The 14331-nt window shown below is 47.1% G+C and overlaps 1 protein-coding gene across 1 annotated transcript in view; it reads left to right on the top strand.

Annotated features, from left to right (window-relative positions):
• The window catches only part of LOC144612049 (sonic hedgehog protein-like), a 111319-nt gene extending 97743 nt beyond the window's left edge, over positions 1-13576 (top strand). Inside the window, exon 3 of the mRNA XM_078431547.1 lies at positions 12169-13576. Coding sequence (XP_078287673.1) covers positions 12169-12839 — 671 coding nt within the window. The 3' untranslated portion in view covers positions 12840-13576. The remainder of the gene's footprint in view (positions 1-12168) is intronic.
• The last annotated feature ends 755 nt before the right edge of the window (positions 13577-14331 follow it).

Raw genomic sequence — 14331 nt, 5'->3', positions numbered from 1 at the left:
CTCTGGGTGAAAAAGTTCCTTCTCACCTCAGTTTTAAATGCCCCTCCCCTTTATTCTAAGACTGTGGCCCCTGTTTTCTGGACTCCCCCAACATTGGGAACATTTTTCCTGCATCTAGCTTGTCCAGTCCTTTTATAATTATATACGTCTCTATAAGATCCCCTCTCATCCTTCTAAACTCCAGTGAATACAAGCCTAGTCTTTTCAATCTTTCCTCACATGACAGTCCCGCCATCCCAGGGATCAATCTCGTGAACCTACGCTGCACTGCCTCAATTACAAGGATGTCCTTCCTCAAATTAGGAGACCGAAACTGTACACAGTACTCCAGATGTGGTTTCACCAGGGCCCTGTACAGCTGCAGAAGAACCTCTTTACTCCTATACTCAAATCCTCTTGTTGTCTTTCCGCTGACTGGATAGCGCACAACAAAAGCTGTTCACTGTACACATGACGATAAATTAAACTGGACTAAAATTAAGAACTGTGCGTTCGACTGCATCTTTAATCGGCTCCTGTAAGTCATCCCTTTAAACTCCTGCTTGGAGCTTGCTTTTTGCACACACCCCTCTTTGCAAAAGTCATAAACATGTTTAATATTCAACCCTTGCCAGATGTTCCTATTTCATTTTGTCTAATCTTCTTTTCAGACAAGTGCTGCAATATAATAACTGACTGCAGGGGGGTGATTACAAGGCTATAACCTAATTGGGGAGTTCAAATAACATTACACCTTGTGATAGTGGATTTCAAGACTGTTTTATTCTGTAAATGTTTTTACTGTAGTTACTGCCGATACCCTATCTGTATTTTGAACTTTACCCGGCACTCTGACAGTGATTCCTATTCCATCAGGGGGATGATGAGACAGCCTGTTGTCCAGCTTGTCCCGAAGATGCCCTGTTGTCTTTGCGTCCAGTGGTACGATCACTTATGTGCCGTGCGTATAGGAGCAGGGAGGTTCTGCTGCAGTTGTACAGGGCCTTGGTGAGACCGCAGCTGGAGTATTGCGTACAGTTTTGGTCTCCTAATCTGAGGAAAGACATTCTAGCCTTAGAGGGAGTACAGAGAAGGTTCACCAGATTGATCCCTGGGATGGCAGGACTTTCATATGAAGAAAGACTGGATAGACTCGGCTTATACTCGATGGAATTTAGAAGACTGAGGGGGGATCTTATTGAAACATATAAAATTCTTAAGGGGTTGGAGTGGCTAGATGCGGGAAGATTGTTCCCGATGTTGGAGAAGTCCAGAACCAGGGGTCACAGCTTAAGGATAAGGGGGAAGTCTTTTAATACCGAGATGAGAAAACATTTCTTCACACAGAGAGTGGTGAGTCTGTGGAATTCTCTGCCACAGAAGGTAGTTGAGGCCAGTTCATTGGCTATATTTAAGAGGGAGTTAGATGTGGCCCTTGTGGCTAAAGGGATCAGGGGGTATGGAGAGAAGGCAGGTACAGGATACTGAGTTGGATGATCAGCCATGATCATATTGAATGGCGGTGCAGGCTCGAAGGGCCGAATAGCCTACTCCTGCACCTATTTTCTGTTTCTATGTGCAGGGTTGGCCAAACAAGGGGCTCCACCTCCAAAAACCTGTTCGATAAGAATTGGCAGACCCCGAGCCAATGTGCCTGCAGACTGCCAGCAGTTCCTGACCATGAATTAAACTGTTTAACGAACCTACCAACCCTGCTTTGGTCCTGCCACTAATGCGATCATTGGCAGCCTCGTGCATTCCAGTATTTCATCTTAATCTAATACAGGTTAATGTTACTCTTCCCAACACCACCCTACCCACAAATCATTCGGCCCTCCCTATTTTGAAGGAGAAAATCGATAATTGTACTTATTGTTTGATGTTTAAACTGGATATAAAATATCAATACGATGGCAACTGAAAAGTTTGGATGCAATTGTACAGGGCCCTAGTGAGACCGCACCTGGAGTACTGTGTGCAGTTGTACAGGGCCCTAGTGAGACCGCACCTGGAGTACTGTGTGCAGTTGTACAGGGCCCTAGTGAGACCGCACCTGGAGTACTGTGTGCAGTTGTACAGGGCCCTAGTGAGACCGCACCTGGAGCACTGTGTGCAGTTTTGGTCTCCAAATATGAGGAAGGATATTCTTGCTATTGAGGCCGTGCAGCGTCGGTTTACTAGGTTAATTCCCGGAATGGCGGGACTGTCATATGTTGAAAGACTGGAGCGACTAGGCTTGTATACACTGGAATTTAGAAGGATGAGAGGGGATCTTATCGAAACGTTATTAAGGGGTTGGACACGTTAGAGGCAGGAAACATGTTCCCAATGTTGGGGGAGTCCAGAACAAGGGGCCACAGTTTAAGAATAAGGGGTAGGCCATTTAGAACTGAGATGAGGAAAAACTTTTTCAGTCAGAGAGTTGTGAATCTGTGGAATTCTCTGCCTCAGAAGGCAGTGGGGGCCAATTCTCTGAATGCATTCAAGAGAGAGCTGGATAGAGCTCTTAAGGATAGCGGAGTCAGGGGGTATGGGGAGAAGGCAGGAACGGGGTACTGATTGAGAATGATCATCCATGATCACATTGAATGGCGGTGCTGGCTCGAAGGGCCGAATGGCCTCCTCCTGCACCTATTGTCTATTGTCTATAATTAGGTTTCTCTTTGTTCGAGGGTTTTCAATCTAGCGTTCAACCCCTCATGTCACCCCTGCAATCGGGAAGAAGGTAGAGGAGCCTGAAAACTGTCACGTCCATGTTCAGGAACAGCTTCTTATCATATCATATCATATCATATATATACAGCCGGAAACAGGCCTTCTCGGCCCACCAAGTCCGTGCCGCCCAGCGATCCCCGTACATTAACACTATCCTACACCCACTAGGGACAATTTTTACATTTACCCAGCCAATTAACCTACATACCTGTACGTCTTTGGAGTGTGGGAGGAAACCGAAGATCTCGGAGAAAACCCACGCAGGTCACGGGGAGAACGTACAAACTCCTTACAGTGCAGCGCCCGTAGTCAGGATTGAACCTGAGTCTCCGGCGCTGCATTCGCTGCAAAGCAGCAACTCTACCGCATTCGGCTATTAAACGCTACAACCCTCAAATAAGCTCTGAACCACATGGACTATTATTGTTATTATTGCACTATTATTGTTAGTTTTTTGTGTGTACGTATGTGTGTGCGTATGTGCGTGAGTATATATATGCGTCAGTCTGAAGAAGGGTCTTGACCCGAAACGTCACCCATTCCTTCTCTCCTGAGATGCTGTCTGACCTGCTGAGTTACTCCAGCATTTTGTGAATAAATACCTTTGATTTGTACCAGCATCTGCAGTTATTTTCTTACAGTATATATATATAACATAGCACAAAAAGTAAGGACATTTGTGTTTGGTAGATTATTTCTTTGTTGTAACAATGCTTCTTGGCAATAAATCTTATACCGTTGGAAAGCCTGTTTATTTCCCTTTTAAATGGTGCCACATTTATAAGGAACATGCGTTTGTGGGATGAGCAGCAGAGCTGAGTATGTGGGTTGCGCCCATGAAAAATCTGCCAAATCTTCTCTGCCAATGCCAAACAGCTTATTCTGCCATTGACTCTTGTTCGGTGTTGTTTGGTGGATTGGATGATTGAAGCCTGAAGAAACAAGACATATTGGCAATTTAACAATTTATTCATTTAATAAACAGGAGCCTCAGTAGCGTGTGGAAGAACCATACACAGCCACAACAGCCTGGCACCTCCTCCTCATGCTGATCACCAGCCTGGTCACACACTGTTGTGGGATGGCATCCCATTCTTCAACCAGCATTTGTCGCAAGTCAGCCAACGTGGTTGTGTTGGTCACTCTGGCACGAACAGCACGCCCAAGCTGATCCCACAAGTGTTCAATGGGGTTGAGGTCAGGACTGCTGGCAGGCCATTCCATCCTCTCCACTCCCAAATTCTGGAGGTAGTCTCTGAGAAACCCTGCTCTGTGGGGGCGAGCAATGTCATCTTGGAGGATAGAGTTCGGTCCCAGACTGTGGAGATATGGGATTGCCACTGGTTGCAGAATCTCATCTCGATATCTCTCTGCATTGAGATTGCCTCCAATGATGACAAGCCTCGTTTCTCCAGTGAGGGAGATGCCACCCCACACCATCACACTGCCTCCACCAAAAGATGTTACTCTATCGTGCAGCAATCAGCATAGCGTTCTCCGCGTCTTCTCCACACTTTGACCCTATGATCCAACTGCCGTAGGCAGAATCTGGACTCATCGCTGAACATAACGTTCCTCCACATGTTCAGGTTCCAGTGCACGTGTTGCCGACACCAGCGCAAACGGGCCTGACGGTGAAGGACAGTCATGGCAGGCCTCCTGGCAGCCCTATGAGACCGGAGATCGGCTGCGTGCAGTCTGTTCCGAATTGTCTGGGCAGAGAGCCGTCGGCCATATCGTCCTGCAAACCTTGACTGCAAATCTGTAGAAGACAGCCTACGGTTCCTAAGTGCTGACAGGGTGAGGAAACGGTCTTCTTCGGGTGTCGTCTTCTTGGGACGCCCACTTCGCGGCCTGTCTCTGACATCCCCCGTTATATGGAACTTGGCCTTCACTTTGGAGATGGTACTAGGGCTCACTCCAAATAATGCCGCAACTTGGTTTTGCGGAACACCAGCTTGAAGTTGCCCTATCGCATGGGCCCTATCCAGATCAGTCAAACGTGGCATGCCGATTCTTGGAGCAGACACCTACTGACCACTGTAGCAGGGCCCATGCTCACAGATGCTGCCAATCAGGTGCCAATCAGGCACCTGATTGTCAGCACCTGGGGGTACCAGAAGCTCAAAACAAGAGTCAATAGCAACAGCAGAATAAGCTGTTTGGCATTGGCAGAGAAGATTTGGCAAATTTTTCATGGGCGCAACCCATATACTCAGCTCTGCTGCTCATCCCACAAATGCATGTTCCTTACAAATGTGGCACCATTTAAAAGGGAAATAAACAGGCTTTCCCACGGTATAAGATTTATTGCCAAGAAGCATTGTTACAACAAAGAAATAATCTACCAAACACAAATTTCCTTACTTTTTGTGCTATGTTTATATATATATATATATTATATTTTGTATATATAGATCTATATATATATATATATATATTATATATATATATATAGATCTATATATATGTGTATTTGTGAGTATGTGTATATGTACACACTGAACTTTTTCTCTCTTGTTTATTATATTGTTTACAGTGCACTATGTTTACATATTCTGTTGTGCTGCTGCAAGTAAGAATTTCATTATTCTATCTGGGACACATGACAATAAAACACTCTTGACTCTAGCGGGTTTAGTTTAGTTTACAGATACAGCACGGAAACATGCCCTTCGGCCCACCTAGTCCATGCCGACTAGTGGTCCCCGCACATTAAACCAAGCCTACACACACTGGGGACAATTTACACTTGCACCAAGGCAATTAACCTACAAACCCGCACGTCTTTGGAGTGTGGAAGGAGACCGAAGATCCCGGAGAAAACCCACGCAGGTCACGGGGAGAACGTGCAAACTCCGTACAGGCAGCACCCGTGGTCGGGATGGAACCCGGGTCTCCGGCGCTGCAAGCGCTGTCAGGCATTTTTTGTTCCCCCAGCGAAGTCTGGGAACATTTTTTCAAATCTTTCCACCTGGTAAACACTTCCCTTGGTGGAGCTCAGGAGAGAGGCTCTGCTCCAGGAGTGAGGTGCCTGGCTTGCAAGTGACGTGGCCTGCCCGATGGAAGTGACAGAGCAACACAGGGTCTGCGACAAGCCCTCGATGTTAACTTGCTTCTCAGTGTCTTTGAGGCTGTATTCCAGCTAACTCCAACAACCTCTCCATTGCACAGTGCAGAGCACATGACTGGTTTGCCCACCTTTGTCAGTGTGCGCGTGCGTCTTGTTGGGTATCCATTCGTTAAAATGCCTGATCATTGCAACTGTTCTCGATAGCTCAGCGTGTAAATCGACCCAGTCATCTGACGTGCAGGAAGGACCTGCAGACCCTGGTTTAAACCGAAGGTGGACACAAAAAAGCCGGAGTAACTCAGCGGGCCAGGCAGCATCTCTGGAGAGAAGGAATGGGTGACGTTTCGGGTCGAGACCCTTCTTCAGACTGAGAGTCAGGGGAAGCTGAAGAAGGGTCTTGACCCAAAACATCACCTATTCCTTTTCTCCAGAGATGCTGTCCCACCCGCTGATTTATTCCAGCTTTTTGTGTCTGTCCCGGGTTTAATCCCATTCCATCCAAGTTTCACTGATTTTAGCTCCAGTGATGATAAGGGCCTTAGCCAACAGGTGTGGGCAGTTATGGAACTGGACTTCACAGCAAAGGCTGGTGCTTTCAGAGGAAGAGAGGAGAGCAGGGAAGAGAGTGTAGGAAAATAACTGCAGATGCAGGGGAGAGAGATAGGGAGCACACGAATGCTCGAATATCATGAGCAAATACAATTTCAGGAACTCAAACAACTACTCTTCTCTTAAGAATGGGAACTGAGCATGATGGAACTTTCTGCCAGTGATAAACCCCATCATTTACCCAACCAGAAACTCTTTGTAGTTCTTTGTAGGTTGATGCAGCAAAACGATATGAGGGCAGTTGAGTGTACAATGAAGGATAATAAAGTGGTTTGTGATCTCGTGGATGCAGGTTCACTGAGTTCTTACCTTTTGTTGATTGCAGGAAATGTCGATATACCATAAATATTCAGCCTTCACGACACAGGAGTGGTTGCAAGGCAGTGATATCATTGAAGGCCAAACAATAGCACAAACTTGTGGAGTTTACAACCATAACCTGATCTGAAAATAGAATTACATTGTTGAAATTGCTGCCATTTATGGGCTCATTAGGTGCGGGTGACTCTGCTTTGTGCCCATTGGTGGTTAACAGTGATATTGAACTCGTTGGAGATAGAAACATAGAAACATAGAAAATAGGTGCAGGAGTAGGTCATTCGGCCCTTCGAGCCTGCACCGCCATTCAATATGATCATGGCTGATCATCCAACTCAGTATCCCGTACCTGCCTTCTCTCCATACCCCCTGATCCCTTTAGCCACAAGGGCCACATCTAACTCCCTCTTAAATATAGCCAATGAACTGGCCTCAACTACCTTCTGTGGCAGAGAATTCCACAGATTCACCACTCTCTGTGTGAAAAAAAACGTTCTCATCTCGGTCCTAAAAGAATTCCCCTTTATCCTTAAACTGTGACCCCTTGTTCTGGACTTCCCCAACATCGGGAACAATCTTCCTGCATCTAGCCTGTCCAACCCCTTAAGAATTTTGTAAGTTTCTATAAGATCCCCCCTCAATCTTCTAAATTCCAGCGAGTACAAGCCGAGTCTATCCAGTCTTCCTTCATATGAAAGTCCTGCCATCCCAGGAATCAATCTGGTGAACCTTCTCTGTACTCCCTCTGTGGCAAGAATGTCTTTCCTCAGATTAGGAGACCAAAACTGTACGCAATACTCCAGGTGTGGTCTCACCAATGCCCTGTACAACTGCAGCAGAACCTCCCTGCTCCTATACTCAAATCCCCTCGCTATGAATGCCAACATACCATTCGCTTTCTTCACTGCCTGCTGCACCTGCATGCGTACATTCAATGACTGGTGTACCACGACACCCAGGTCTCGTTGCATCTCCCCTTCTTCAGGCTTTTGTGTCTACCTTCAATTCAAACCAGCATTTGCAGTTCTTTCCGACACACATTGAACTAATCCCTGTTCGCCTTGTTTAAAAAAAAATAAAGTATGGAGAAGGGTCTCGACCCGAAACGTCACCCATTCCTTCTCACCAGAGATGCTGCCTGTCCCGCTGAGTTACTCCAGCATTTTTAAATTCTCCCTTCTCTTTAATTAGCAAGGATGTCACAGTTGGGGATTGTGTCAGAATCGTTGTTTTCACCCAAGTGCGAGTCTGTACTGGCAGTGGTGATTTTTCTTTTTCTCTTCACAATAGGTGCAGACTGATTACAACCTCCAGTGCAATTGCAGTTTGACATTGCAGCATCAGTGACCTGAAATGAGATGTCCTCGTATATCAGGCACATATGGAAAGGGTTGGAGAAAGATTGTATTACTTGAGCATCTTAAAAGGACCGCTCTCACGAGAGATGATTTAGTGTTACTTTACAGTAGGCTGATCAGACCGTGTGTGGCGTGCGGCTGCCAAGTTACACATTTTAATCCAACAGCTGGGTCACCCAGTCAGCTGGCACTCGTTCAGAAGGCAGCTTTGAAGATAATATATAGGGACCAAAGTTGTTGTGACTCTGTTAGTTTGGGCAACATTAAAAAGATTGGAAATAATCACAGATTTGCATGAAGAATCTGTTCAGGGACCAAATCAGGTCTGATACTAAGCAGCATTGTTTATTCGTCAGAGATGGGTCAAATCTATCTAAAACATGAGTCATGGTTGAGAAAGCTACAAAGCTGATCTTGTTCTTACTTGATTGTCTGCACTCTGACCGCCATTTTAATTGTGATTCCTACACTCTCTTCCCTGCTCACCTCTCTTCCTCTGAAAGCACCAGCCTTTGCTGTGAAGTCCAGTTCCATAACTGACCGCACCTGTTGGCTAAGGCCCTTATCATCACTGGAGCTAAAATCAGGGGAACTTGGATAGAACGGGATTAAACCCGGGACAGACACAAAAAGCTGGAATAAATCAGCGGGTGGGACAGCATCTCTGGAGAAAATGAATAGGTGATGTTTTGGGTCAAGACCCTTCTTCAGCTTCCCCTGACTCTCATTGGCTGGGCAAATGTAAAAAAATTGTCCCTAGTGGGTGTAGGATAGTGTTGGTGTGCGGGGATCGCTGGGCGGCGCGGACCCGGTGGGCCGAAGGGCCTGTTTCTGCACTGTATCTCTAAATCAAAAAAAAAATCTTTAAAAACCTTCACTGCCCAGGCTGTGGGACACAGAGGGGAAGGGCAACCTTTGTCCCCAAGGCTGTTCAGCTCCTCAACTCCCAACCACCCCTGTCCCGCTGCTGGCCCTGCTAATCCACCCCCCCCCCCCCCCCCCCCCCCAATAGTTTTTGTACTGCTCTACGTGCCTTTGTAAATTGCCTCACGGGGACAAATAAAGTGTGTTTGAACTTTGAATGGGTAAAGATACAGCCGCCTCTGTTGCTGGCCTGGTTAGTGTCTGTGTCACTGAGCTCCAGGGGGGATGAGCTACTGGGTGAGGTACTGGGGTAGCTCCATCTCGGCAGCTTCTTGGAGAGGCTCACCTGCAGAAAATTGCAAATGTGCCATCTGACTGTCCTCAGCCATGATCACATTGAATGGCAGTGCGTACAGGCTCGAAGGGCCGAATGGCCTCCTCCTGCACCTATTGTCTATTGTCTATTGTCTAAGGCAGGAACGGGGTACTGATTGAGAATGATCAGCCATGATCACATTGAATGGCGGTGCGTACAGGCTCGAAGGGCGAATGGCCTCCTCCTGCACCTATTGTCTATCGTCTATTGTCCAATCTGGCTGCCTGTTCCATGAAAGCAAAAGTTTAAAAAAAATATTTAAAACATTTTAAGAATTAGTGGCTGTAACTCCCAATCGTGCTTCCAATGGGGTTTTTTTTGGGGTACAATTTTGTTTTTGTCAAATGGCTTTGTCTTCAGGTCTTAGTACAGGTACTTAATTCTGCTGCCAAATGAACCAAAGGTCCCAGATGCAATTGACGTCATAATTGTGTAAGTCGGACTTTCCGCCCCTATCCAAGTTCTAGTTTATGGATTTGAAATGGATTTTGCAACCTTCAGAGCAGAAGGTTTTATTGTCACCTTTGAAGTTTGGTAAATCAATGTCCAAACAGCAGAAAAAGACCCTCTTCTCTCTAATTTTAACATCAGTGACCTGATTCACAGAGGCCTCAAGCCAGTTCCCTGTTCAGTGAATAGCCTGTTTCCAACAAAATTGATTTAATCGGGAGTATTCAGTGGTCACCTTCAATTTGTGATTAAAGGTGCCCACAGCATTAACGTATATTTTCCTGCTGGCTTAATGTTGTGATCTAACAACCATGCTTTCAACTCATTGGTTTCAAATTGGGAATGGGCCATTCCTTGGAAAGTGGGCCAAAAATGTCACACACGTGACCAGGCAACATCACATAAACATCTATTCACAAAATGCTGGAGTAACTCAGCAGGTCAGGCAGCATCTCGGGAGAGAAGGAATGGGTGACGTTTCGGGTCGAGACCCTTCTTCAGACATCTGCATCTGCAGTTATTTTCTTATATCACATAAACATCCTTCCTTTGTCACGCCCCCCCTGACATCAGTCTGAAGAAGGGTCTCGACCAGAAACGTCACCCATTCCTTCTCTCCCGAGATGCTGCCTGACCTGCTGAGTTACTCCAGCATTTTGTGAATAAATACCTTCGATTTGTACCAGCATCTGCAGTTATTTTCTTATATCACATAAAGTAATCCATTAAAAAATTATCGTTCGAGATTAATCTTATTCATTGCTATGTTCCTGCCTGCAGAACGACAATGCGTGTCTGCTGAATTTACGAACATTCTAGCTCTTTAGAATTCAGAGCTTGCAAGATAAAGCTGAGTTGTGAAAAGAAATGCTTCCGTGTGAGGCCACACACGTGACCAGTCACATTTGACCTCTGACCCTGAACAACCATTGTCAGCACAACATATAAAAATTCCACCTGATAATCTACGACATACACAAGTCATATATGCAGTACAAAACAATATACCTGTAATGATTTCAGAATTAGAAGAGACTAGACCAAGTGGACCCGTTGGGCCCGAACCTCTCCTGCATTGGTGCAGCACCCCCTCCTCTCCCACTCTCCTCTCCCCAACTCCCCCCTCCCCTATCCCCCCCCCCCCCCCCTCCCTCCCTCCAATTTCAATGAAACTTCTTCCATTAGCACCAAAGGGACGACGGTGAGTAAGGTGGGCCTAAGATTGTCGCGCTATCGTGTACCGTTTTGGCTGTAGTTTAGGAACAAACAAACAAACAAACAAACGAGAGTTTTAGTGTATAGACGTATTCCACAATCTTTCATAATTTTGGTCACACACGTGACTAAGAATAGCCTGAATGTCCTCCATCTCCTCCATTGATTCTATCTATTAATTATTTGGTATCTTTTATCCCCTCCAAAGCCTACCCTATATTAACTTGCAAATCTATCATTGACGCAGCAAAATCACTTGCGCGCGTAAAGTCTTTCCAGAAGGGTCAACTAGAATACATTTAGGAATAAAATCCACTTTTATGTTCTCCCTGTTCCTGCAGATCAACTGTGACCTGGTTAAGTATGACCATCCTGCGTATTAGACACAAAATGCTGGAGTAACTCAGCAGGACAGGAAGCATCTCGACCCGAAACGTCACCCGTTCCTTCTCTCCAGAGATGCTGCCTGCCCCACTGAGTTACTCCAGCTTTTTGTGTCCATCTTTGGTTTAAACCAGCATCTGCAGTTCCTTCCCACACCTGGAGTACTGTGTGCAGTTTTGGTCTCCAAATTTGAGGAAGGATATTCTTGCTATTGAGGGCGTGCAGCGTAGGTTTACTAGGTTGATTCCCGGAATGGCGGGACTGTCGTATGTTGAAAGACTGGAGCGACTAGGCTTGTATACACTGGAATTTAGAAGGATGAGAGGGGATCTTATCGAAACGTATAAGATTATTAAGGGGTTGGACACGTTAGAGGCAGGAAGCATGTTCCCAATGTTGGGGGTAGTCCAGAACCAGGGCCCACAGTTTAAGAATAAGGGGTAGGCCATTTAGAACGGAGATGAGGAAAAACTTTTTCAGTTGGAGAGTTGTGTGAAACTGTGGAACTCTCTGCCTCAGAAGGCAGTGGAGGCCAATTCTCTGAATGCATTCAAGAGAGAGCTAGATAGAGCTCTTAAGGATAGCGGAGTCAGGGGAGAAGGCAGGAACGGGGTACTGATTGAGAATGATCAGCCATGATCACATTGAATGGCGGTGCTGGCTCGAAGGGCCGAATGACCTCCTCCTGCACCTATTGTCTATTGTCTATTGTCTATTATTGTCGTGCAGATTACTGTTCAGGTATCTTCTCGCTGTCACTGAGCTGTGGGGCGTGCTTGCCGTGATAAGTGCTGGTTGACTCATTCTTGTCTCTCTCTCCCCTGCAGACAATTCAATGGCCACCAAAACCGGCGGCTGCTTCCCTTCCGAGGCCACGGTGACACTGGAGGACGGGCAGAGCCGGGCCATGTCCGAGCTGAGCCCCGGTGACCGGGTCCTGGCGGCGGATGGGGCCGGCAAGCTGGTCCCCAGTCAGGTGTTGCTCCTGCTGGACAAGGAAGGGGAGATGAGAATCTCCTTCACTGTGCTGGAGACCGAGGACCCGCGCCGGCGCCTGGAGCTCACGGCGGCGCATCTCATCTTTGTCTCCGACAACCGCACGGACAGAATGGAGGACTTCCGGCCGATGTTCGCCAGCGCCGTGCAAATCGGTCACTTTGTCCTCGTGAAAGAGGCGGGCTCCAGCCGCCTGAGGTCCTCCAGGATTAAAGCTGTCTATGCGAAGGAAGCTATTGGCGCATACGCCCCTCTGACATCTCAGGGCACACTGTTGGTGAATGACGTCCTCGCGTCTTGTTACGCTGTGATACAGAAACACCACTGGGCACACCTGGCCTTCACCCCTCTTCGATTCTTCCACTCATTGACTAATGTGCTGCCATCCTTCCATATTGGGCACGGCAATGCCACGCAGCAGAATGGCATCCACTGGTACTGCAGGTTTCTCTACAGCTTGGGGCAGAGAGTCTTAGACAGAGGGAAGTTCCACTCTTTATGAGGAGTTGTGGGAGCAGGCCGGAGGTTCTGGATTGCAAGACAACCTCTGTGTATCTGTGATACACCAGGTTCATCCACTTAAGTACCTACATATTTTTTTTCAGCTTTAAGTGGTATCGTGGACCTCTCTTGTTCTGTACAAGGGAACTCAGCTCCCCAGGAATAGAATTTATTTTATATGTCAGTAAATATGCATCCAGAATATATTTTTCTACGTCACATATATAACTTTTAATTGTCCCTCTGAATGTGTATACTTTAAATCTTAATGTAATCTTGGTTAAAAGCAAACCAGTTTGGGGAATTATTATAAAGTTTATTTTTATACTTCTGAATTGTAATATAATTTTTGGGATAAAGTCAATATTAATAGAGTTGTTGCAGTATTTCTAATAATCATTGGACTATCTTATGTTTTGTTAATTTAATTTTGTTTTAATGGAACTAATGTGTCTCTAACACTTCTGAATTTTGCCTCCCCACAACCACGTTGCCAGGCATTGGGTCAGTTGTTATTGCACCCTTTGCAGTCTTGTGTCTTTATGATCGCTTTTTACTGTGTGCATTTATATATTTTGCTCTATGTCCATATATATTTCTAACCTCGTTTCCTCACTCTATCCTTCTCTTCCATCTTTCACTCTCTGTCTCTCCCCCTTCTCTTTCCTCTGCCTTATTCTCTCTTTCTTTCCCTCCTCTTTTCTGTCCGCTCTTCCCTCCGTTTCTCCATCACTTTCTGTTCCCTTCTCTCCTTTATTGACTCTTCTCTCTCTCTCTCTCTCTCCCCCCTCTCTCCCCCCTCTCCCCCTTCCGCCCCCTCTCCCCCCTCCCCCCCCACTCTCCCCCCCTCTCTCTCCGCCCCCTCTCTCCGCCCTCTCTCTCCCCCCTCTCTCCGCCCCCCTCTCTCCACCCCTTCTCTCCCCCACTCTCTCCCCATCTCTCTCTCCCCATCTCTCTCTCCCCATCTCTCTCTCCCCCTCTCTCTCCCTCCCTCTCCCTCCCCCCTCTCTCCCCCCCTCTCTCCCCCACTCTCTCCCCATCTCTCTCTCCCCATCTCTCTCTCCCCATCTCTTCTCTCCCCCTCTCTCTCCCTCCCTCTCCCTCCCCCCTCTCTCCCCCCCTCTCTCCCCCACTCTCTCCCCATCTCTCTCTCCCCATCTCTCTCTCCCCATCTCTCTCTCCCCCTCTCTCTCCCCCCCTCTCTCCCCCCTCTCTCTCACCCCCCTCTCCCCCCTCTCTCCCCCCTCCCCTCTCTCTCCCCCCTCTCTTTCCCTCAGTCTCCCCCCTCTCTCCCCCCCTCTCTCTCCCCTCTCTACCTCCCCACCCCCACCCCAAATATCATTCCCTGCCTCGTTTTCACACTCTCTGCTCTGCCTTTATATTTACATCATGGAGTCAGAGTCGTACAGCAACAAAATGGCCATTCAACCCACCATGTCAGTGCCAACCATCATGCCCGCCTATGCTAATTCTACTTGCCTGCATTAATGCCA

The sequence above is a fragment of the Rhinoraja longicauda genome, chromosome 42 (genome assembly GCF_053455715.1).
Source record: "Rhinoraja longicauda isolate Sanriku21f chromosome 42, sRhiLon1.1, whole genome shotgun sequence".
Taxonomy (NCBI): Eukaryota; Metazoa; Chordata; class Chondrichthyes; order Rajiformes; family Arhynchobatidae; genus Rhinoraja; species Rhinoraja longicauda.
The sequence above is the reverse complement of the archived record's forward strand: the minus strand, read 5'-3'. Positions and strand labels throughout refer to the sequence as shown.